The 25,379-nt window shown below is 41.0% G+C and overlaps 1 protein-coding gene and 1 long non-coding RNA gene across 4 annotated transcripts; one reads left to right on the forward strand and one right to left on the reverse strand.

Moving 5' to 3' along the window:
* Positions 1 to 93: 93 nt before the first annotated feature.
* LOC127535877 (uncharacterized) lies at positions 94 to 23,241 on the forward strand. Its single transcript, XR_007944757.1, has 4 exons — positions 94 to 217; positions 3,544 to 3,642; positions 7,377 to 7,500; positions 23,117 to 23,241. It is a non-coding gene; the product is annotated as an uncharacterized LOC127535877 (long non-coding RNA).
* On the reverse strand, positions 2,577 to 24,639 carry LOC110969004 (protocadherin alpha-C2-like). 3 transcript variants are annotated; one of them, XM_051954804.1, is made up of 3 exons: positions 22,894 to 24,639; positions 17,908 to 18,762; positions 2,577 to 2,688 (listed from the first exon to the last, which is right to left on the reverse strand). In XM_051954804.1, exons 1-3 carry the CDS (start codon positions 24,451 to 24,453, stop codon positions 2,671 to 2,673), a joined length of 2,433 nt encoding a protein of 810 aa, XP_051810764.1. In that variant the 5' UTR covers positions 24,454 to 24,639; the 3' UTR covers positions 2,577 to 2,670. The 3 variants fall into 3 exon arrangements, with proteins under 3 accessions (XP_051810764.1, XP_051810763.1, XP_051810762.1); XM_051954802.1 differs by lacking the exons at positions 2,577 to 2,688; positions 17,908 to 18,762 and adding exons at positions 10,044 to 10,180; positions 13,138 to 14,215 and having other exon boundaries at positions 23,117 to 24,633; XM_051954803.1 differs by lacking the exons at positions 17,908 to 18,762; positions 22,894 to 24,639 and adding an exon at positions 10,181 to 12,850 and having other exon boundaries at positions 2,619 to 2,688.
* Between the last annotated feature and the right edge of the window lie 740 nt (positions 24,640 to 25,379).

The raw sequence follows: 25,379 nt of genomic DNA on the forward strand, positions 1-25,379 counted from the left end.
GGGAGCCTTTATCGGTGGATCTGGGGATCTTCTCCTCCACCACCGAGCCGTGAGCTCTCCACGGAGACACAATGACCGGAGCGTTGTCGTTCTGGTCCACAATGATGATGTGAACTGTCACGTTGCTGCTGAGAGGAGGAGAGCCAGAGTCTCTGGCCTCGATGTGGAACAGAAACTCCTTCTCAATCTCATAATCAAAAGTTTTCAATGCATAAAGGTTCCCGTTCTCTGGATTGATAGAGAACAGCATGGACATGGAGGTGTTGGCTATCTCCTTCTCTAATATGAAGTAAACCAGATACTGGTTTTCATGGAGGTCAGGGTCAAACGCAGTGAGAGAGCTGAGCAAGGCTCCAGGTGCGTTATTCTCCATCACACGTATGGTATAAAATGACTGAGGGAACTGTGGGACATTGTCATTAACATCCAGCAGCTCTAACGTCATAGTTTCATTGTCAGATAAAGGAGGAGAGCCTCTGTCTGTGACAGTGAAGGTGATGTCATATTCTGGCACCTTCTCACGGTCTAATGGCTGTGAAACTACTAATTCATAATAGTTATCAGAGGACTCCCTCAGTTTGAAAGGCATATTTTGTGGAATATGAAGATCCACCACTCCGTTATCACCTGAGTCTTTATCACTGACACTGAGTACAGCTATCACTGTGTCTAATTCTATGTTTTCATTGACTGGACTCTGAAATGATTTGATGGATATTTCTGGGTGGTTGTCATTCATGTCTTCAACTAGAATTTTAAGTTTACATTGTCCTGACAGTGGACTGCTGCCTGCTTTGTCAGTTGCTATAACTCCCATATCGTAAATTCTTAAATCTTCATAATTCAATACTCCTTTTACAGTGATCTCACCTGTAACTGGGTTTAATTTAAACGTTTCTTGCGTTTTCTCCGATGTATACAGACTATATGAATATATTAAATCAGAATTTGATCCTTCGTCTAAATCCGTTGCATTCAGATGAATAACAAGGCTTCCAATGGGAGAATTTTCCAAGACACTGACTTCATAGTTCTCTTTTTCAAATTTAGGGGCGTTGTCATTTGTGTCTAAAACATGAACGATAACACTGGCAGTGCCAGAGCGAGTCGGCACACCGCCATCTACAGCTGTAAGTATTAAATAATGAACAGCCTGCTTCTCCCGATCTAACCTTTTTTTCAGGATCAGATCAGCAAATTTTGACCCATCTCTTCCCGTTTGAATTTCTATAGTGAAAAAATCACTTTCGCTTAAGTGATATGTTTTCACGGAGTTTGAACTAACGTCTGGATCAACCGCATTGCTCACAGAAAAACGCTCACCAGCCTGCGTAGCTTCTGAAATATCCAAATCGATCGTGTCTCTTCTAAAATGAGGTACATTGTCATTTATGTCCAGTATCTCGAGCTCGATATAAAATATTCGTTTGGGGTTTTCGATTATTGCTTCCATTTTCAGATAACATGACGTCTTGGCAGGGCAGAGAGATTCTCGGTCAATTCGCTCAACAATGTACAACTCCCCTGTTTCTTTGTTAACGTCCAGATATTTCCTGTTGGCAATTATGTCTAAGCGCATTTGCCGTTCCACTAATGTCTTTACATCAAGTCCCAAATCTCCAGCAAGATTTGCGACGACAGAGCCTTCTTCGAGTTCCTCGGGAACGGAATAGTGTGTTACAGCTGAAGTGGAATTTACGGTGGCAAAGAATAACAGAATTGCCGACACGTACCTTTTCCAGTGTCCAGAATTGATCGAACCCTCCATTGTTATCTCAGATCTTTGTGTCTCTCAGTATAATTTCAAACCCTTTCCAGCAGAGTTTCAAACAAACACGAAGCCTTAGTTCAAATCCCAAACTACATGTACTTGCAAAAACCTAAAAATTCTAAAAATTCAACCTCATTCAGCACCAGGAGCTGTTAGTTTCGATTCTCCCGTCTAATGATAGGATGACTGTCATGGCGATCGTGACGCCACAGATGCATGTCTGACAGCTGAACAGCGCCTCTACGTGCAGGAAAATGACACTTTTCTTCGTGTTTCTTAAAGGAAAATATATTTTATGTCGTGTTCCAGGAGTCAGTCCAAACCATAACACATGCTTTAGCACAACGAGAAAGATTTCTTAATCATCTCATTTGATTACTTTGTTGGCTAAATTTCATTTTTTTCATGAAAAATGTTTTTTCATTGAAATTAGTTCTTTGACATTTTCACACAAATGATATCGAATTCTGTCCTTCTGTCCAAAGTAAATATGTTTTGTTGTATTTTAATTGCTTTTGTCGTTCAACTCTTTTCTGAGTAGCAGTGACAGTGTGAGAAACCACGAATCATAAATTGTAAAGAAAGGCCAGTGTATATTCTTCTTTTTGAAAACTGGGAATAAAATATGGGTACTTTACTCTGAAACAATTTATATATGCAGGTGGCACACGATTACTATGGTAACCTAATGGTGGACAGACCAATTTCAAGAGAAAACCCCACTAAATTCTCTTGCATACAAGATAGTAATAGCTGAGCCATTAACAGTCTGCGTTTGTTCAAAATTTCAACCGAGACAATGGTGACTGAGAAATATTTGCAAATTACGAAGTTCTACTTTAAAACCATCTAATAATAAGCAGCTTGTGTATAGTGTTAGAACCACTAATGGCGTTAAATCAACAAAAGTATCTCACCTGCAGAGTAGAAGCTGCTGAATCACTAGTCTCTGTCAGTCCTGTCCCTCTCGGTATACTGGACACGATGTATCTGGAGCCCTTTGGCACAGGCTGTCTGACCACCAGCTTTCCTTTCCTGGTCTCTGCTAGAAACAGACTGTACCAGTAGGCATCGTTGGAGACCAGAGTGGAATCTGCCACAGTGGAGTTCCTCTCACTGATCACACTGTTCCTGCTGGGAGGAGCAGCTTTGCTGGGTTTGGGCTTCTGACACTTGAGCACGATGGTGACCAGGATGGTGATGAGCAGCAGGAATGACACGGAGCCCAGACCGATGACCAAATACAGGTTGAGGTCAGAAAAGATGTCATATTCCAGAGGCACCTCAGTCATGTCAGAGTAGGCCTTGACTGCAGTCTCCACTGTGGACAGCTTGATGGTGACTGTAGCAGACAGAGCAGGATCCCCGTTGTCCTTGGCAACGACAACCAGTCTCTGGTGGCGTGGATCTCTGTAACTGAACATCCTCATGGTCCGGATCTCTCCGTTGTATTGGTCCAGACTGAACAAGGTGGCGTCAGTCACCTGCAGGAACTGGTAGGTGATCCGAGAGTTGTGAACCGAGTCCGTGTCCAAGGCTATCACCTTGGCAACCAGGGAGCCTTTATCGGTGGATCTGGGGATCTTCTCCTCCACCACCGAGCCGTGAGCTCTCCACGGAGACACAATGACCGGAGCGTTGTCGTTCTGGTCCACAATGATGATGTGAACTGTCACGTTACTGCTGAGAGGAGGAGAGCCAGAGTCTCTGGCCTCGATGTGGAACAGAAACTCCTTCTCGATCTCATAATCAAAAGTTTTGAGTGCATAAAGGTTCCCGTTCTCTGGATTGATGGAGAACAGCATGGACATGGAGGTGTTGGCTATCTCCTTCTCTAATATGAAGTAAACCAGATACTGGTTTTCATGGAGGTCAGGGTCAAACGCAGTGAGAGAGCTGAGCAAGGCACCAGGTGCGTTATTCTCCATCACACGTATGGTATAAAATGACTGAGGGAACTGTGGGACATTGTCATTAACATCCAGCAGCTCTAACGTCATAGTTTCATTGTCAGATAAAGGAGGAGAGCCTCTGTCTGTGACAGTGAAGGTGATGTCATATTCTGGGACCTTCTCACGGTCTAATGGCTGTGAAACTACTAATTCATAATAGTTATCAGAGGACTCCCTCAGTTTGAAAGGCATATTTTGTGGAATATGAAGATCCACCACTCCGTTATCACCTGAGTCTTTATCACTGACACTGACTACAGCTATCACTGTGTCTAATTCTATGTTTTCGTTGACTGGACTCTGAAATGATTTGATGGATATTTCTGGGTGGTTGTCATTCATGTCTTCAACTAGAATCTTTATGGTACATTGTCCTGATAAACTATTGGCTCCTTTATCAGTTGCTATAACTTCCATGTCATATATCCTGAAGTCTTCATAGTTCAACATTCCTTTTACAGTAATTTCTCCAGTGGAGGGATTAAGATTAAATGTTTCTTGTGTTTTTTCTGACGTGTATAAGCTGTATGAGTATGTCAGATCAGAATTTGAACCTTCATCTAAGTCTGTTGCACTGAGATTAATCACAAGGCTTCCGATAGGAGAATTTTCCATTATTTTGACAGTGTAGATAGTTTTGTCAAATGTAGGAGCATTATCATTAGTATCCAAAACATGAACAATTACACTGGCAGTTCCAGATCGAGCAGGTGTTCCTCCATCTACAGCTGTGAGTATTAAATTATGGACAGCCTGCTTCTCCCGGTCTAAAGCCTTTCTTAAGATCAAATCAGCAAACTTTGACCCGTCTCTTCCAGTCTGAACCTCGATATTAAAATATTCACTTTCACTTAGGTGATACGTTTTTACTGAATTTGTTCCTACATCAGGATCAACTGCATTGCTGAGAGAAAACCTCTCTCCTTCTGGCGTCGCTTCAGATATATCTAAATGTATGGCGTCTCTGCGAAACTGTGGGGCGTTGTCGTTCATGTCTAGTACTTCTAATTCTATGTTAAAAATGCGCAATGGATTTTCCAATGTAACTTCAAGTTTTAGATAGCACGACGACGACCATTTCGTTGTGCAAATATATTCCCTGTCAATCTTCTCAACGATGTACAGCTCACCAGTATCTTTGTTCACATCTAGATATTTTTTGTTGGCGATGATGTCAAGACGCATTTTCCTCTTTGTTAGCGTTGTAACGTCCAGGCTGAGATCGGTAGCAAGATTCGCAACGACTGATCCTTCTTTAAGTTCTTCGGGTATCGAATAATGAGTGACAGAGCTCGATATGTTATGAACAAAAGAAAAAAGAAGAGCGAGCAGCACGTACCTCCGACAAGACTTCATTGTTACAGCGGGCCTCATTCCTGTGAGAGGGTTCACCGCACTTGAAACAATAAAATGTCGGTATCCGTCAGTATTTAGTTTTGTTGCTCCATCCTCGATCCAAACATATGCACAGCTTTAATCCCAAAGATATTTCGGGGTGATACGTGTGAGCGCGTTTTGGCAGTACAGTTTCAGCACCACAGAGCTGTTCCTTATTTCACGATGTCAATTCATGACAGCGTCACACTGTCTTTACGTTCAGGGACTGGCATTTTACTAACAGAACAGCGCCACCCCGTAGGTTTTTCAAAACTGTTGAACATGAAGCTCCACAAAATTCCATTTTATGTGTTTCAGTTTTAAATCATATTGGACACCCATCGCAAATATTACTAAAGATACTGAGACTGTGGGTGTTGCTAATGAGACTAAATGACGAGGCTTTATCACCCTCCATATGTATACATTACAAAACGAGATATGACAGAATATTGAAAAGGTATTGATATATAAGCCAGCACACTATGAAAGTTATTTTAATTATCTTATTGTGTTGATGTGGAGGTTAGATTTCAGTTTTTCCTTCAGCTTTTTCGCTCTCTCTGAAGTTGATTATTTGTTGTTTTAACGGAACGAAATTCAAATTGTGTTTCTCTGATTGAGATGATTATATATTTTCTTGAAATTGTGCTTCTATTCAGCATTCATTGCTATCCTGAGATACAGTGCCAATGTGGGATACTGTGAATAATACACTGGAAAGAATGGGAATCACATACATAATTTTAAGAAGGTGAGAAAAAATAGATAGCTCACTCTAAAATAACTCATTGATGCAGCTCGTTCACATCAATTTTAGAATAACAAATACCCACTAAATTGCTTTGTGTACAAGAGAATCAGAAGTGCCTCTTAAAAAAAAGTTTTTATTTGTTCGAAGTTTCAACAAATGTGACGGTTAATGAGAATTGTTTGCAACTTACTCAGTCATATTTAGTTTTAAAAGTCTCAATTTATGAAAAATAAACGGTTTAAATATGATATTAGCATCTATAATGACATTGGATCTACAAACTGTTTAAAGCAATGACTCAGTTATGTTTTAATTCTGTCAGGTTTTCAATTTTGAGTAATATTGGGATGAATATGGTTGATCTGCTTTTGTACTGAACATCATACAACATTATGAATGTAAATTTTAGATTTGTTTACATGTGATGGATGCATCTAAATATCTTGAAAAGAATACTAAGCCTGTATGTTCCACACTGCATTATTTAACATCTGGCCTTGTAGCTCTGTTTTTCAGAAATGCTATTGGCAATTCCTGTAAAACAATTTTAATTGACATTTTTCCATACCTGCAAAGTAGAAGCTGCTGAGTCACTAGTCTCTGTCAGTCCTGTTCCTCTCGGTATACTGGACACGATGTATCTGGAGCCCTTTGGCACAGGCTGTCTGACCACCAGCTTTCCTTTCCTGGTCTCTGCTAGAAACAGACTGTACCAGTAGGCATCGTTGGAGACCAGAGTGGAATCTGCCACAGTGGAGTTCCTCTCACTGATCACACTGTTCCTGCTGGGAGGAGCAGCTTTGCTGGGTTTGGGCTTCTGACACTTGAGCACGATGGTGACCAGGATGGTGATGAGCAGCAGGAATGACACGGAGCCCAGACCGATGACCAAATACAGGTTGAGGTCAGAAAAGATGTCATATTCCAGAGGCACCTCAGTCATGTCAGAGTAGGCCTTGACTGCAGTCTCCACTGTGGACAGCTTGATGGTGACTGTAGCAGACAGAGCAGGATCCCCGTTGTCCTTGGCAACGACAACCAGTCTCTGGTGACGTGGATCTCTGTAACTGAACATCCTCATGGTCCGGATCTCTCCGTTGTATTGGTCCAGACTGAACAAGGTGGCGTCAGTCACCTGCAGGAACTGGTAGGTGATCCGAGAGTTGTGAACCGAGTCCATGTCCAAGGCTATCACCTTGGCAACCAGGGAGCCTTTATCGGTGGATCTGGGGATCTTCTCCTCCACCACCGAGCCGTGAGCTCTCCACGGAGACACAATGACCGGAGCGTTGTCGTTCTGGTCCACAATGATGATGTGAACTGTCACGTTACTGCTGAGAGGAGGAGAGCCAGAGTCTCTGGCCTCGATGTGGAACAGAAACTCCTTCTCGATCTCATAATCAAAAGTTTTGAGTGCATAAAGGTTCCCGTTCTCTGGATTGATGGAGAACAGCATGGACATGGAGGTGTTGGCTATCTCCTTCTCTAATATGAAATAAACCAGATACTGGTTTTCATGGAGGTCAGGGTCAAACGCAGTGAGAGAGCTGAGCAAGGCTCCAGGTGCGTTATTCTCCATCACACGTATGGTATAGAATGACTGAGGGAACTGTGGGACATTGTCATTAACATCCAGCAGCTCTAAGGTCATAGTTTCATTGTCGGATAAAGGAAGAGAGCCTCTGTCTGTGACAGTGAAGGTGATGTCATATTCTGGGACCTTCTCACGGTCTAATGGCTGTGAAACTACTAATTCATAATAGTTATCAGAGGACTCCCTCAGTTTGAAAGGCATATTTTGTGGAATATGAAGATCCACCACTCCGTTATCACCTGAGTCTTTATCACTGACACTGACTACAGCTATCACTGTGTCTAATTCAATGTTTTCATTGACTGGACTCTGAAATGATTTGATGGATATTTCTGGGTGGTTGTCATTCATGTCCTCAACTAGAATCTTTATGGTACATTGTCCTGATAAACTATTGGCTCCTTTATCAGTTGCTATAACTTCCATGTCATAAATCTTGAAATCTTCATAATTCAGCATTCCTTTTACAGTAATTTCTCCAGTGGAGGGATTAAGATTAAATGTTTCTTGTGTTTTCTCTGATGTATATAGACTATATGAGAATGTCAGATCAGAATTTGAACCTTCATCTAAGTCTGTTGCCTTGAGATGAATAACAAGGCTCCCAATTGGAGAATTTTCCATTATTTTAACCGTGTAGACTGATTCATCAAATGTAGGAGCATTATCATTTGTGTCTAAAACTTGAACAATAACACTGGCAGTGCCAGAACGAGCAGGTGTGCCTCCATCTACAGCTGTGAGTATTAAATTATGGACAGCCTGCTTCTCTCGATCTAAAGCCTTTCTTAAGATCAAATCGGCAAACTTCGAACCATCCCTTCCCGTTTGAACCTCAATGTTAAAATATTCACTTTCACTCAGATGATATGTTTTTACTGAGTTGCTTCCAACATCAGGGTCAATTGCATTGCTGAGAGAAAACCTCTCTCCTTTTGGCGTCGCTTCAGATATATCTAAATGTATGACGTCTCTGCGAAATTGTGGGGCGTTGTCGTTCATGTCTAGTACTTCTAATTCTATGTTAAAAATGCGCACTGGATTTTCTAGTGTTACTTCAAGTTTAAGATAACACGACGCTGATGATTTGGTTGTGCAAATATATTCCCTGTCAATCTTCTCAACGATGTACAGCTCACCAGTCTCTTTGTTCACATCCAGATATTTCTTGTTGGCGATGATATCAAGACGCATCTTCCTCTTTGTTAGCGTTGTAACGTCCAGGCTGAGATCGGTAGCAAGATTGGCAACGACTGATCCTTCTTTAAGTTCTTCGGGTATCGAATAATGAGTGACGGAGCTCGAAATGTAATTGACAAAAGAAAAAATAAGAGCGACCAGCACGTACCTCCTGCAAGACGTCATTGTTACAGCGGGCCTCATTCCTGTGAGAGGGTTCACCGCACTTCAGCGACAAAATTTATATATCCGTCAAGATTCAGTTTTGTTGCTCCATCCTCGATCCAAACATATGCACAGCTTTAATCCCAAAGATAATTCGGGGTGATTCGTGTGAGCGCGTTTTGGGAGAAGAGTTTCAGCACCACGGAGCTATTCCTTGTTTCACGATGCCACTTCATGACAGCGTCACACTGTCTTTACGTTCATGGACTGGCATTTTACTAACAGAGCAGCGCCACCCCGTAGGTTTTTCAAAACTGTTGAACATGAATATCCCGAAAATTCTAGTTTATTTGTTTCAGTATTATTGTATAATCATTGCAAATATTACGAAGGATACTGAGACTATTGTGTTATTGAGACAAAATGACGAGGCTTTGAAACCCACAATATATTTACAATATTAAACGAGATGTCACTGAATATTGCTAAGTGATAAATATGGAAGTCAGCACACGATGAAAATTACTTCAATCAACTTATTTTGTTGATGTAGAGACTACTTTTTAGTTTTTTCTTTCGCTTCTTCACTCCTTCTGAAGTTTATTATCTGTTGTTTTGACATAACTATATTCGAATTTTGTTTCTCTGACTGAGATGATTATATATTTCTTGTCGTACTTCTATTCATCTTTCATTGCCCCCACGAGTAACAGTGTCAATGTGGGAAACCATGAATAATGCACTGTTTAAAAAAACAACAGGAATCATACATGTACATGATTTTCAAATGTTGAGAAAAAATGGATAGTTCAGTGTAAAATAATCGATGTAGCTCGTTCACATCAATTTTAGAGTCACAAAAATCCACCAAATTGCCTTGTATACATACAAGATAATTCTAAGTGCCACTTAAAAAAAGTTTTTCTTTCTTCAAAGTTGCAACAAAGGTGACAGTTATTGAGAAACATTTGCAACTTAGTCATATATTTAGTTTTAAAAGAGTCACTTAATCAAATGAATCGTTTAAATATGATATTAGCATCTATAATGGCTTTGGATCAGCAAATTGTTTAAAGCAAAGACTCATAGTTATGTTTAAATTTTGTTAGGTTATCAATTTTGAATAATATTTGTATTAATATGGTTGCTCCGCTTCTGTACTAAAGAACATTCAACATTATCAATGTAAATTTTAGGTTTGTACACATGTGATGGATATATCTAAATATATTGAAAAGAATACTAAGCCTGCATGTTCCACACTGTAGTATTTAATATGTTAGCAAATGTTGTAATTCACACATGGCTTTGTACCTCTATTTGATAGAAATGCTGTAAAAGTAGGCATACATGTGTGAAACACAAATTTAATTGACATTTTTCCATACCTGCAGAGTGGAAGCTGCTGAATCACTAGTCTCTGTCAGTCCTGTCCCTCTTGGTATACTGGACACGATGTATCTGGAGCCCTTTGGCACAGGCTGTCTGACCACCAGCTTTCCTTTTCTGGTCTCTGCTAGAAACAGACTGTACCAGTAGGCATCGTTGGAGACCAGAGTGGAATCTGCCACAGTGGAGTTCCTCTCACTGATCACACTGTTCCTGCTGGGAGGAGCAGCTTTGCTGGGTTTGGGCTTCTGACACTTGAGCACGATGGTGACCAGGATGGTGATGAGCAGCAGGAATGACACGGAGCCCAGACCGATGACCAAATACAGGTTGAGGTCAGAAAAGATGTCATATTCCAGAGGCACCTCAGTCATGTCAGAGTAGGCCTTGACTGCAGTCTCCACTGTGGACAGCTTGATGGTGACTGTAGCAGACAGAGCAGGATCCCCGTTGTCCTTGGCAACGACAACCAGTCTCTGGTGGCGTGGATCTCTGTAACTGAACATCCTCATGGTCCGGATCTCTCCGTTGTATTGGTCCAGACTGAACAAGGTGGCGTCAGTCACCTGCAGGAACTGGTAGGTGATCCGAGAGTTGTGAACCGAGTCCGTGTCCAAGGCTATCACCTTGGCAACCAGGGAGCCTTTATCGGTGGATCTGGGGATCTTCTCCTCCACCACCGAGCCGTGAGCTCTCCACGGAGACACAATGACCGGAGCGTTGTCGTTCTGGTCCACAATGATGATGTGAACTGTCACGTTACTGCTGAGAGGAGGAGAGCCAGAGTCTCTGGCCTCGATGTGGAACAGAAACTCCTTCTCGATCTCGTAATCAAAAGTTTTCAGTGCGTAAAGGTTCCCGTTCTCTGGATTGATGGAGAACAGCATGGACATGGAGGTGTTGGCTATCTCCTTCTCTAATATGAAGTAAACCAGATACTGGTTTTCATGGAGGTCAGGGTCAAACGCAGTGAGAGAGCTGAGCAAGGCTCCAGGTGCGTTATTCTCCATCACACGTATGGTATAAAATGACTGAGGGAACTGTGGGACATTGTCATTAACATCCAGCAGCTCTAAGGTCATAGTTTCATTGTCGGATAAAGGAGGAGAGCCTCTGTCTGTGACAGTGAAGGTGATGTCATATTCTGGGACCTTCTCACGGTCTAATGGCTGTGAAACTACTAATTCATAATAGTTATCAGAGGACTCCCTCAGTTTGAAAGGCATATTTTGTGGAATATGAAGATCCACCACTCCGTTATCACCTGAGTCTTTATCACTGACACTGACTACAGCTATCACTGTGTCTAATTCTATGTTTTCATTGACTGGACTCTGAAATGATTTAATGGATATTTCTGGGTGGTTGTCATTCATGTCTTCAACTAGAATCTTTATGGTACATTGTCCTGATAAACTATTGGCTCCTTTATCAGTTGCTATAACTTCCATGTCATAAATCTTGAAATCTTCATAGTTCAACATTCCTTTTACAGTAATTTCTCCAGTGGTAGGATTTAGATTAAATGTTTCTTGTGTTTTCTCTGACGTATATAAACTGTATGAGTATGTCAGATCAGAATTTGATCCTTCATCTAAATCCGTTGCATTGAGATCAATAACAAGGGTTCCAATTGGAGAATTTTCCGTTATTTTAACACTCAGACTGGATTTGTCAAATGCAGGAGCATTATCATTGGTGTCCAAAACGTGAACAACAATGCTGACTGTGCCAGATCGAGCAGGTGTTCCTCCATCTACAGCTGTGAGTATTAAATTATGAACAGCCTGCTTTTCTCGATCTAAGGTCTTTGTTAAAATTAATTCAGCAAACTTTGATCCATCCCTTCCAGTTTGAACCTCGATATTAAAATATTCACTTTCACTCAGATGGTATGTTTTTACTGAATTAATTCCTACATCAGGATCAGCTGCATTGCTGAGAGAAAATCTCTCTCCTTTGGGTGTCGCTTCAGATATATCTAAATGTATGGCGTCTCTGCGAAATTGTGGGGCGTTGTCGTTCATGTCCAAAATTTCTATTTCAATATTAAATATTCGCAATGGGTTTTCTAATATTACTTCAAGTTTAAGATAACAAGATGTCAACGACTTTGTCGGGCAAATATATTCTCTATCAATCTTCTCTACAACATACAGTTCTCCGGTGTCTTTGTTCACATCCAGATATTTCTTGTTAGCGATTATATCAAGACGCATTTTCCTCTGATTTAGAGTTTTTAAATCCAGACTAAGATCAGTAGCAAGACTGGCAACGACTGATCCTTCTTTCATCTCTTCCGGAATGGAATAATGAGTCACTGACATAGATATTTGATCCACAAATGAAAAATCCACGAGAATAACCAGCAGCACGTACCTCTTCCAAGACTCCATTGTTAAAACGGGTGCCATTGTTATGTTCGGGGTTACAGCACTTCAATCGCTATAAAATTTGTTTCCCGTGACGTGAAACGTTGCTGAAGAGATTTAGTCCCAAACGTGCCCTGAGAGATTATTCTTCCGACGATTTTTCGCCATAAAAATGAGGAGACCGTGTTTGCGAAGTACGGATTCAGCACCTCGGAGCTGTCTGGTTGTTTCCTAATGTGCTCAGACGAACACGACTCACAGTCATGACGTTAATGAGCTAGAATTTTACTCATCTAACAGCGCCACCTCTGTGGTTTGTCAGACGTATTTCAGTGCTCTGAACTCGATACCACCTTAAGGTCGTCGTTGTTGTTGTTGTTGTTGTTTTATTTTTTGTCTGTTTTTCAATCTGTTAAAATTGAGTGTTGATGAAAAAAAATCAGATTTGTTAAAACTATATTAGAAAAAAATATGAAGCTACATCCATTTCAAGTTACAACAAATTCAACAACAAACACCACGAAATATACTGTGAATAAATGATACATTTAAAATTATGCTGCATTTGTAGACTGGTTTCCTACCTGCAGAGTAGAAGCTGCTGAATCACTAGTCTCTGTCAGTCCTGTTCCTCTCGGTATACTGGACACGATGTATCTGGAGCCCTTTGGCACAGGCTGTCTGACCACCAGCTTTCCTTTCCTGGTCTCTGCTAGAAACAGACTGTACCAGTAGGCATCGTTGGAGACCAGAGTGGAATCTGCCACAGTGGAGTTCCTCTCACTGATCACACTGTTCCTGCTGGGAGGAGCAGCTTTGCTGGGTTTGGGCTTCTGACACTTGAGCACGATGGTGACCAGGATGGTGATGAGCAGCAGGAATGACACGGAGCCCAGACCGATGACCAAATACAGGTTGAGGTCAGAAAAGATGTCATATTCCAGAGGCACCTCAGTCATGTCAGAGTAGGCCTTGACTGCAGTCTCCACTGTGGACAGCTTGATGGTGACTGTAGCAGACAGAGCAGGATCCCCGTTGTCCTTGGCAACGACAACCAGTCTCTGGTGACGTGGATCTCTGTAACTGAACATCCTCATGGTCCGGATCTCTCCGTTGTATTGGTCCAGACTGAACAAGGTGGCGTCAGTCACCTGCAGGAACTGGTAGGTGATCCGAGAGTTGTGAACCGAGTCCGTGTCCAAGGCTATCACCTTGGCAACCAGGGAGCCTTTATCGGTGGATCTGGGGATCTTCTCCTCCACCACCGAGCCGTGAGCTCTCCACGGAGACACAATGACCGGAGCGTTGTCGTTCTGGTCCACAATGATTATATGAACTGTCACGTTGGTGCTGAGAGGAGGAGAGCCAGAGTCTCTGGCCTCGATGTGGAACAGAAACTCCTTCTCGATCTCATAATCAAAAGTTTTGAGTGCGTAAAGGTTCCCGTTCTCTGGATTGATGGAGAACAGCATGGACATGGAGGTGTTGGCTATCTCCTTCTCTAATATGAAGTAAACCAGATACTGGTTTTCATGGAGGTCAGGGTCAAACGCAGTGAGAGAGCTGAGCAAGGCTCCAGGTGCGTTATTCTCTATCACACGTATGGTATAAAATGACTGAGGGAACTGTGGGACATTGTCATTAACATCCAGCAGCTCTAACGTCATAGTTTCATTGTCAGATAAAGGAGGAGAGCCTCTGTCTGTGACAGTGAAGGTGATGTCATATTCTGGGACCTTCTCCCGGTCTAATGGCTGTGAAACTACTAATTCATAATAGTTATCAGAGGACTCCCTCAGTTTGAAAGGCATATTTTGTGGAATATGAAGATCCACCACTCCGTTATCACCTGAGTCTTTATCACTGACACTGAGTACAGCTATCACTGTGTCTAATTCAATGTTTTCATTGACTGGACTCTGAAATGATTTAATGGATATTTCTGGGTGGTTGTCATTCATGTCTTCAACTAGAATCTTTATGGTACATTGTCCTGATAAACTGTTGGCTCCTTTATCAGTTGCTATAACTTCCATGTCATAAATCCTGAAGTCTTCATAATTCAGCATTCCTTTTACAGTAATTTCTCCAGTGGTAGGATTAAGATTAAATGTTTCTTGTGTTTTCTCTGATGTATATAAGCTGTAGGAGTATGTCAGATCAGAATTTGAGCCTTCATCTAAATCGCTTGCATTGAGATCAATAACAAGGCTCCCAATTGGAGAATTTTCCATTATTTTAACACTTAAATTTACTTCATCAAATTTTGGAGCATTATCATTGGTGTCCAAAACACGAACAATTACACTAGCAGTGCCAGATCGAGCAGGTGTTCCTCCATCTACAGCTGTGAGTATTAAATTATGAACAGCCTGCTTCTCTCGATCTAAAGTCTTTGTTAAGATTAATTCGACGAACTTGGATCCTTCTCTTCCAGTCTGCACCTCAATATTAAAATGTTCACTTTCACTTAGATGATACGTTTTTACTGAATTTGTTCCTACATCAGGATCAACTGCATTGCTGAGAGAAAATCTCTCTCCTTTTGGCGTCGCTTCAGATATATCTAAATGTATGACATCCCTTCGAAATTGTGGGGCGTTGTCGTTCATGTCTAAAATTTCCACTTCTATGTTAAAAATTCGTACAGGGGTTTCTAAAATTACCTCAAGTTTGAGATAACAAGACGTCGACGACTTTGAAGGACAAATATATTCTCTATCAATCTTCTCTACAACATACAGCTCTCCAGTGTCTTTGTTCACATCCAGATATTTTTTGTTAGCGATGATATCAAGACGCATTTTCCTTTGATTCAGTGTTTTTACATCCAGGCCGAGATCAGTGGCAAGATTTGCGACAACGGATCCTTCTTTCATCTCTTCGGGTATCGAATAATGAGTCACTGAAGTCGATATTTGATAAATAAAAGAAAACACACTCAGAACAACAAGCAGCACGTACCTCTTCCACCACTCCATTGTTAGAAAAGGCCGCCTGACTGTCTCTGTGCACCGAAATTCACCCGATCGTACGTCTCCGGTGATGACTAAATTTGATTTTCAGGCGTTGGTCTCCAGAATATTCCAAATTTCTTCCCAAATATTTATGGACAACGAAAAATCTGAAGTAAAATTTGCAGCTCCATAGAGCTGCCCGGTTTCCTCGCTCTGTCCTACTGACAACAATTCACTGTCTGGATGTCAACTCCCGGTGATTAACACAGCAAACAGCGCCACCTGATGTGTGCTGGACGTCTGCTTAACAGTTAACACGTTGAAAATGTTTTTACAGATTAGATGTGAACTAAAATGACTCATTCTGCAGATATTCCGAGAACAAATCATTACAGTGATAAAGATATGCAATCTCTGAACAATTAAAGCTGCTGTCCGGAGTTTCCGTTTGTTTTCAATTTATGTATCATTTTTTAACAAAGCTTAAATGTGTTAGTCTAGTTCGATACTATAATTTAAAGTTAGTATAACGCGATATGAAAATTTATTCCTGAGCTCCGCCTTCCTCTCATAGACCCCCATGTTATTCCAAAAAGCGCCGGTTGCTGCCGACCAATCAAGTTCGAGCTTCAGCTTTGTCATGCTGTCAATCAACGGTTACGCGCACAGCAAGCAAGCCCATGCGGAGGTGGGCGAGCTACGCACTACGCAACCGCGCGCACATTTGTTTTGCTTGTGGAGGAGAGAGCATCAGGGCTCAGCAACTTCCAGAAAAGTTATCAATCCCACGGCTTGTCAGGCCAAGAGACTGCAGGACGTTTTTTGGCTCGGGGTGCTCGCCTCGCTCCCCGACCACGGCCTCCATAGCCCGCCTGACGGCTTCGTTTAGATGCCCGACCTCTGGAGGAAGATGTTGGGGCGTCTGGGACATACTCTTCGTCAGAGGAGTCATGCAATTCTGAACTCTAGATAGAAATAAATAAACAATCTAACACATATACACGCGTAAATGCACTAAGTTTGATAAGCAACGTCATCGAGAGGGATACAGGAGTGTAATCACATATTCAAACTTTACTCGTTCGTCCGAGCAGATTCATGTTATTTTGGCATTAGGACAAGTTAGACTCAATACAGCATTCTAACGTAATTCCTTTATTATTTACTAAATGTACTAAATGCAGAAGAGGGGAAAACAGCAAAACAGGCAAGATGCTGCAGCACTCCGGGCACTTCTCTCATGTACTGCGCGCGTGCACAAATAAAGGGGCGAAATCAGAGGGAGGGAGGCTGGGACCACCAGTGTTTTGGGAGACGCTGCGATTCAAACTCCGGACAGCAGCTTTAAGATGGTGCATTAAGTGTTAATTTATTCTCATAAGGGATAAATTTGAAACCAAGTGCACAACATACTTTTGCTTCGTAAGTGAAATGCAAGGAGAGACTGTCATTTAACTCAGTAAATAAACTCAACAAAAGTCTTGAGAGGAAATAATTCTGTGTACTGGTATGACCTGGGATTTGTGTCTGCCTCCCCGGTCTTCAGTGATCATATGAAAGATTATTTCCCCACTGAGAATTTTTGTCGACAGCAACGTGAACAATCCTGTGTGATCCTGTGCATCTCATAAATTGTCAAGGAGTCAATTTTGATGAATAGAAACAGTCAAATCTATTTGATATTTGTTTTTGTCTGTGTTTTGTTCTTAGTTTTCTGTTGTGTCTGAGACAAAAAGTAAAATTTTAAAGATTTTTTTCGTTGTAGCACTTTTCAAAAAGCAATTAAATGTACTGTTAACTTCTATTATGTTTAATTGCACCCATGCTAAATCAGATTATATCACTGCAAATGCATGTTCCCAAAATATTTGCCTTTGTGTTTCATTTTGACATGCAAACTTGTCAGTCATACCATAAAAGTATGGCCAATTAGATTTGTTTTCTATGGGATGTTGCCACATGGAGTACACAAAATTAATTAATTACTTTTGAATTTCCAAAAAATAATGCACATACTGTAAGTGAGAAATGACAGATTTGTGAAAAGGCCATGAATTGCATATCTTCATTGATTTTTGTCTATTTTTAAATCATTGTATCATTGCAACATCGAGGTGATATTTGAATGTCAACTGTGATTGCCATTGTTCTAAATATGGTAGATGTGTCTGTACACAAAAACAATAATAAATGCAACTTCCAGGCATGTACTTAAACAAGCTGCAAATGCTAAAAAAAGAATAGAGCTACGTGTTCTATACATTGCAGTATCTATATGATGGTTGTTCATGAAGGTTATGATTTGCATGTTTCTTTATGGCTGTACTTGACAGATGTAGTCAAAAAGTAGGCACTTCTGGATGTAACAAAAAAATTGATGTTTTCTCATAGGCCTACCTGCAGAGTAGAAGCTGCTGAGTCACTGGTCTCTGTCAGTCCTGTCCCTCTCGGTATACTGGACACGATGTATCTGGAGCCCTTTGGCACAGGCTGTCTGACCACCAGCTTTCCTTTCCTGGTCTCTGCTAGAAACAGACTGTACCAGTAGGCATCGTTGGAGACCAGAGTGGAATCTGCCACAGTGGAGTTCCTCTCACTGATCACACTGTTCCTGCTGGGAGGAGCAGCTTTGCTGGGTTTGGGCTTCTGACACTTGAGCACGATGGTGACCAGGATGGTGATGAGCAGCAGGAATGACACGGAGCCCAGACCGATGACCAAATACAGGTTGAGGTCAGAAAAGATGTCATATTCCAGAGGCACCTCAGTCATGTCAGAGTAGGCCTTGACTGCAGTCTCCACTGTGGACAGCTTGATGGTGACTGTAGCAGACAGAGCAGGATCCCCGTTGTCCTTGGCAATGACAACCAGTCTCTGGTGGCGTGGATCTCTGTAATTGAACATCCTCATGGTCCGGATCTCTCCGTTGTATTGGTCCAGACTGAACAAGGTGGCGTCAGTCACCTGCAGGAACTGGTAGGTGATCCGAGAGTTGTGAACCGAGTCCGTGTCCAAGGCTATCACCTTGGCAACCAGGGAGCCTTTATCGGTGGATCTGGGGATCTTCTCCTCCACCACCGAGCCGTGAGCTCTCCACGGAGACACAATGACCGGAGCGTTGTCGTTCTGGTCCACAATGATGATGTGAACTGTCACGTTGCTGCTGAGAGGAGGAGAGCCAGAGTCTCTGGCCTCGATGTGGAACAGAAACTCCTTCTCGATCTCGTAATCAAAAGTTTTGAGTGCGTAAAGGTTCCCGTTCTCTGGATTGATGGAGAACAGCATGGACATGGAGGTGTTGGCTATCTCCTTCTCTAATATGAAGTAAACCAGATACTGGTTTTCGTGGAGGTCAGGGTCAAACGCAGTGAGAGAGCTGAGCAAGGCTCCAGGTGCGTTATTCTCCATCACACGTATGGTATAGAATGACTGAGGGAACTGTGGGACATTGTCATTAACATCCAGCAGCTCTAAGGTCATAGTTTCATTGTCAGATAAAGGAGGAGAGCCTCTGTCTGTGACAGTGAAGGTGATGTCATATTCTGGGACCTTCTCACGGTCTAATGGCTGTGAAACTACTAATTCATAATAGTTATCAGAGGACTCCCTCAGTTTGAAAGGCATATTTTGTGGAATATGAAGATCCACCACTCCGTTATCACCTGAGTCTTTATCACTGACACTGAGTACAGCTATCACTGTGTCTAATTCTATGTTTTCATTGACTGGACTCTGAAATGATTTGATGGATATTTCTGGGTGGTTGTCATTCATGTCTTCAACTAGAATCTTTATGGTACATTGTCCTGATAAACTATTGGCTCCTTTATCAGTTGCTATAACTTCCATATCATAAATCTTGAAATCTTCATAGTTCAACATTCCTTTTACAGTAATTTCTCCAGTGGTAGGATTCAGATTAAATGTTTCTTGTGTTTTTTCTGATGTATATAAGCTGTAGGAGTATGTCAGATCAGAATTTGAACCTTCATCTAAATCTGTTGCATTAAGATCAAAAACAAGGGTTCCAATAGGAGAATTTTCTATTATTTTGACACTCAAATTAGCTTTTTCAAATGTGGGAGGATTATCATTTGTGTCCAAAACATGAACAATTACACTTGCAGTTCCAGATCGAGCAGGTGTTCCTCCATCTACAGCTGTGAGTATTAAATTATGGACAGCCTGCTTCTCCCGATCTAAAGCCTTTATTAAGATCAAATCGGCAAATTTCGACCCTTCTCTTCCAGTCTGAACTTCGATATTAAAATATTCACTTTCACTCAGATAATATGTTTTTACTGAATTCGTTCCTACATCAGGATCAACTGCATTGCTGAGAGAAAATCTCTCTCCTTTTGGTGTCGCTTCAGATATATCCAGATGTATGGCGTCTCTTCGAAATTGTGGGGCGTTGTCGTTTATGTCTGAAATTTCGACCTCAATATTAAAAATTCGTAATGGGTTTTCCAGTATAACTTCCAGTCTCAGATAACAAGATGCCGATGACTTGGTATTACAAATATATTCCCTATCAATCTTCTCTACAACATACAACTCTCCAGTCTCTTTGTTCACATCCAAATATTTTTTGTTAGCGATGATATCAAGACGCATTTTCCTCTGGTTCAGAGTTTTTACATCCAGACTGAGATCAGTAGCAAGATTGGCAACGACTGATCCTTCTTTCATCTCTTCGGGTATCGAATAATGTGTCACTGAAGTTGATATTTGATAAATGAAAGAAAACATAATCGGAACAACGAGCAGCACGTACCTCTTCCACGACTCCATTGTTAGAAAAAGACGTATTACTGTCTCCGCTCACCTGAATTCACCCGGTGCAATGTACGTCTCCAGTGGTGATTAAATTTCATTTCAAGGCTTAGATCTCTAACATATTCGTAATTTATTCCCGAAGATTTGTGGACGAAGAAAAATGGGGAGTAGAATTTCATCACCAGGGAGCTGTCCGGTTTCCTCGCTCTGCCATACTGACAACAATTGTCTGTCAAGGCTTGCAACTAACAGAGCAAACAGTGCCACCTATTGTATTCTCGAAGGCTGTATAACATTTAACGCGTTGAAAATCAAATTGCTGAGATTTGAAATTAAAATGGGCCACTCTGCAAATATTCCAGGAATTAGTCATTGATGTGATACAGATATGTCACCTCTGAACATATAAAGTTAGACATGAAGTGTTCGGGATATTTTTTCTCATAAATGAAAAATTTGAAGCCAAGTGCACGGCAGGTTTTTGCCTACTGCGTGAGATACAAGGAGAAACTATCCTTTAATTCAGGAAACAAATGCAACGAGGGTCTTCAAGGCAAATAATTCTTTGTACTGTTTCGATTAAAGACTTGTATCTCATGAGTCTGCCTCGCCAGCCCCCAGTGATCATGAGAACGATGACCTCGTCACTGAGAGTTTTTGTGGAGAGCAGCGACGTGAACAGTCTTGTATTAACCTTTGCATCTCATGAATTATCAAGAAATTAAATATGATAAAGAGAAAAGGTGGTACCAACTACATGAAATTTGTTTTCGCCTGTGTTTTGTTCCTAATTTTCTTTTGAGTCTGAGAGAAAAGAAACACACAATTTTTTAATCAATTTTTTGTTGTAGTATTTGAGTATTAGTATATTATATTATATTAGTATTAGTATGAGTATTTAAATGTGTTATTTTATTAAATTTTAATTACAGCCGTGTTAATCATATTTCATCAATGTAAATATACATTACAATACGAATTTCCTCTGTGTTTGACTTTTACACACTGACCTGTGAGTAAAACCATTAAGATATGGTAAATTAACTTCGTTTTATTAATGATGCTGCCACATGGAACGAACACGGTTGTGTAATTACTGGCAAATGTCTAACATAAGCTATTTCTACGCACTGTAAGTCAGAAAAAAATCTCTTTTGAAAAGGTCATGCATTGCATGTGCTACTGATGTTATCAAATTTTTAATCACAGAATCAGAGCAATATTTGAAGAGTTCATTTGCAAAAACAGGTAACTCCGTTTTCCGAAAACTCATTTTTTTAATTGTTTACTTGAGAGAATAATAATAATAACACGAATAATTTATTTTTTCTCTATTTTGTCATGTACTTTCTACTGAGTCAAATCCACTCAGCTTCAGTTTGATTGATATTATCTCAAGTAAACAATAAAAAAACGTTTTCTGAAAATTTATCAAAACGGAGTTATCTGTTTTTGCAAATGAACTCTTCATTTTAATTAAATCAGTTGTGTGATATTAAGTCAGTATGTGTGTTTCTATTTAAAAATAAAACAGTCAAAAATTTAAGTTTGACATTTATTCATTCCTTTGATTAGACAAACTGTCATCTTGAAAATGATGCAAAGCTGTTATTTTTATTGCAGCCTCCAAACAATGTGTTTTCTGAAAGCTTTTGATTCAAATGTTTTTTTTTGCCTTTATTTGATTGAAATACTCAAAGAATAATCATATATGTGCACAAAATAAGTTTAATTGATAGTTTCTCCTACCTGCAGAGTAGAAGCTGCTGAGTCACTGGTCTCTGTCAGTCCTGTTCCTCTCGGTATACTGGACACAATGTATCTTGAGCCCTTTGGCACAGGCTGTCTGACCACCAGCTTTCCTTTCCTGGTCTCTGCTAGAAACAGACTGTACCAGTAGGCATCGTTGGAGACCAGAGTGGAATCTGCCACAGTGGAGTTCCTCTCACTGATCACACTGTTTCTGCTGGGAGGAGCAGCTTTGCTGGGTTTGGGCTTCTGACACTTGAGCACGATGGTGACCAGGATGGTGATGAGCAGCAGGAATGACACGGAGCCCAGACCGATGACCAAATACAGGTTGAGGTCAGAAAAGATGTCATATTCCAGAGGCATCTCAGTCATGTCAGAGTAGGCCTTGACTGCAGTCTCCACTGTGGACAGCTTGATGGTGACTGTAGCAGACAGAGCAGGATCCCCGTTGTCCTTGGCAACGACAACCAGTCTCTGGTGGCGTGGATCTCTGTAACTGAACATCCTCATGGTCCGGATCTCTCCGTTGTATTGGTCCAGACTGAACAAGGTGGCGTCAGTCACCTGCAGGAACTGGTAGGTGATCCGAGAGTTGTGAACCGAGTCCGTGTCCAAGGCTATCACCTTGGCAACCAGGGAGCCTTTATCGGTGGATCTGGGGATCTTCTCCTCCACCACCGAGCCGTGAGCTCTCCACGGAGACACAATGACCGGAGCGTTGTCGTTCTGGTCCACAATGATGATGTGAACTGTCACGTTGCTGCTGAGAGGAGGAGATCCAGAGTCTCTGGCCTCGATGTGGAACAGAAACTCCTTCTCAATCTCATAATCAAAAGTTTTGAGTGCGTAAAGGTTCCCGTTCTCTGGGTTGATAGAGAACAGCATGGACATGGAGGTGTTGGCTATCTCCTTCTCTAATATGAAGTAAACCAGATACTGGTTTTCATGGAGGTCAGGGTCAAACGCAGTGAGAGAGCTGAGCAAGGCTCCAGGTGCGTTATTCTCCATCACACGTATGGTATAAAATGACTGAGGGAACTGTGGGACATTGTCATTAACATCCAGCAGCTCTAAGGTCATAGTTTCATTGTCAGATAAAGGAGGAGAGCCTCTGTCTGTGACAGTGAAGGTGATGTCATATTCTGGGACCTTCTCACGGTCTAATGGCTGTGAAACTACTAATTCATAATAGTTATCAGAGGACTCCCTCAGTTTGAAAGGCATATTTTGTGGAATATGAAGATCCACCACTCCGTTATCACCTGAGTCTTTATCACTGACACTGACTACAGCTATCACTGTGTCTAATTCTATGTTTTCATTGACTGGACTCTGAAATGATTTAATGGATATTTCTGGGTGGTTGTCATTCATGTCTTCAACTAGAATCTTTATGGTACATTGTCCTGATAAACTATTGGCTCCTTTATCAATTGCTATAACTTCCATGTCGTAAATCTTGAAATCTTCATAATTCAGCATTCCTTTTACAGTAATTTCTCCAGTGGTAGGATTCAGATTAAATGTTTCTTGTGTTTTTTCTGACGTATATAAGCTGTATGAGTATGTCAGATCAGAATTTGCCCCATCATCTAAATCTGTTGCATTCAGGTCGATAACAAGACTCCCAATTGGAGAATTTTCCATTATTTTAACAGTGTAGATAGATTTGTCAAATGTGGGAGGATTATCATTTGTGTCCAAAACACGAACAATAACACTAGCAGTACCAGATCGAGCAGGTGTTCCTCCATCTACAGCTGTGAGTATTAAATTATGAACAGCCTGCTTCTCCCGGTCTAAAGCCTTTATTAAGATAAACTCGGCAAATTTTGACCCGTCTCTTCCAGTCTGAACCTCAATATTAAAATGTTCACTTTCACTTAGATGATATGTTTTCACTGAATTTGTTCCTACATCAGGATCAACTGCATTGCTGAGAGAAAATCTCTCTCCTTTTGGCGTCGCTTCAGATATATCTAAATGTATGACGTCCCTTCGAAACTGTGGGGCGTTGTCGTTCATGTCCAAAATTTCTACCTCAATATTAAAAATTCGTACTGGATTTTCTAATATCATTTCAAGTTTGAGATAGCATGATGCTGATGACTTCGTCGGACAGATGTACTCTCTGTCAATCTTTTCAACGATATACAGCTCACCAGTCTCTTTATTCACATCCAGATATTTCTTGTTAGCGATGATATCAAGACGCATTTTCCTCGTATTCAGTGTTTTTACATCAAGGCCGAGATCGGAAGCAAGATTTGCGACTGTTAATCCTTCTTTCATCTCTTCTGGTATGGAGTAATGAGTCACCGAGGTCGACATTTGTTGAACGAAATGAAAAAGAATAATAATGAGGAGCTGCACGTACCTTGTCCCCGACGCCATTATTACAACAGGACCCATTGTTACATGTAGGATTTTAGCACATCAAGCGATTAAATGTAGGTTTCCAGATATTTTTGGATTTTTCCGTAATGCTCTTTATCCCAACCATAGATAAGCTATTTTATCCTCGAATTGTTTGGCTGCACAACGCACGACTTCATGTTATGAATGGCGTTTGAGCACCACAGAACTGTCCGGCTGTTTTAATATATGTGCCAGTGACAGTGATTCACTGTCATGGCGTCAGTGACCTGACATACTTAGAAAACAGCGCCACCCTTCAGGCTTTGCTTTGTTGTTTAATTTTAACGCCAACCTCCACAAACATAGATTATATTATTCGTTTCAGTCTGAAACAAAAATGCGCTATCACTTCATAGACACTACCGTTGAAAAGTTTGGGATCGTCCAGGCAATTTCATGTTTTACATGAAAATCCACACTTTTTTTTCCATGTGCTAACATAATTACACAGAGGTTTTCTAATCAGGAATTAATCTTTCATCACGGTAAGCTAACACATTGTAACATTAGAACACATGAGTGGTTGCTGGAAATGGTTGCAGGTGTACCTCTATGTTCCATTAAAAATCAGCAGTTTCCAGTTAGAGTCGTCATTTACCACATTAACAATATCTGTACTGTATTTAGGATTAATTTAATGTTATATTCATTGACAAAATGCTTTTCTTTCAAAAATAAGGACATTTCTAAATGATCCCAAACTTTTGAGTGGTAGTGTATTGCTAATAGTGTGTTTGAGTTGTTGTGTTTGAAACTAACTGGTGATATTTTGTAACTTTTTAGCAATACATTGAGAAATCACTTAATATTTATTAAGGATAAATGTAACAGAGGATGTGTACACTGGTTTCCTACCTGCAGAGTAGAAGCTGCTGAGTCACTGGTCTCTGTCAGTCCTGTCCCTCTCGGTATACTGGACA

This window comes from Acanthochromis polyacanthus, chromosome 10, assembly GCF_021347895.1.
Source record: "Acanthochromis polyacanthus isolate Apoly-LR-REF ecotype Palm Island chromosome 10, KAUST_Apoly_ChrSc, whole genome shotgun sequence".
Taxonomy (NCBI): Eukaryota; Metazoa; Chordata; class Actinopteri; family Pomacentridae; genus Acanthochromis; species Acanthochromis polyacanthus.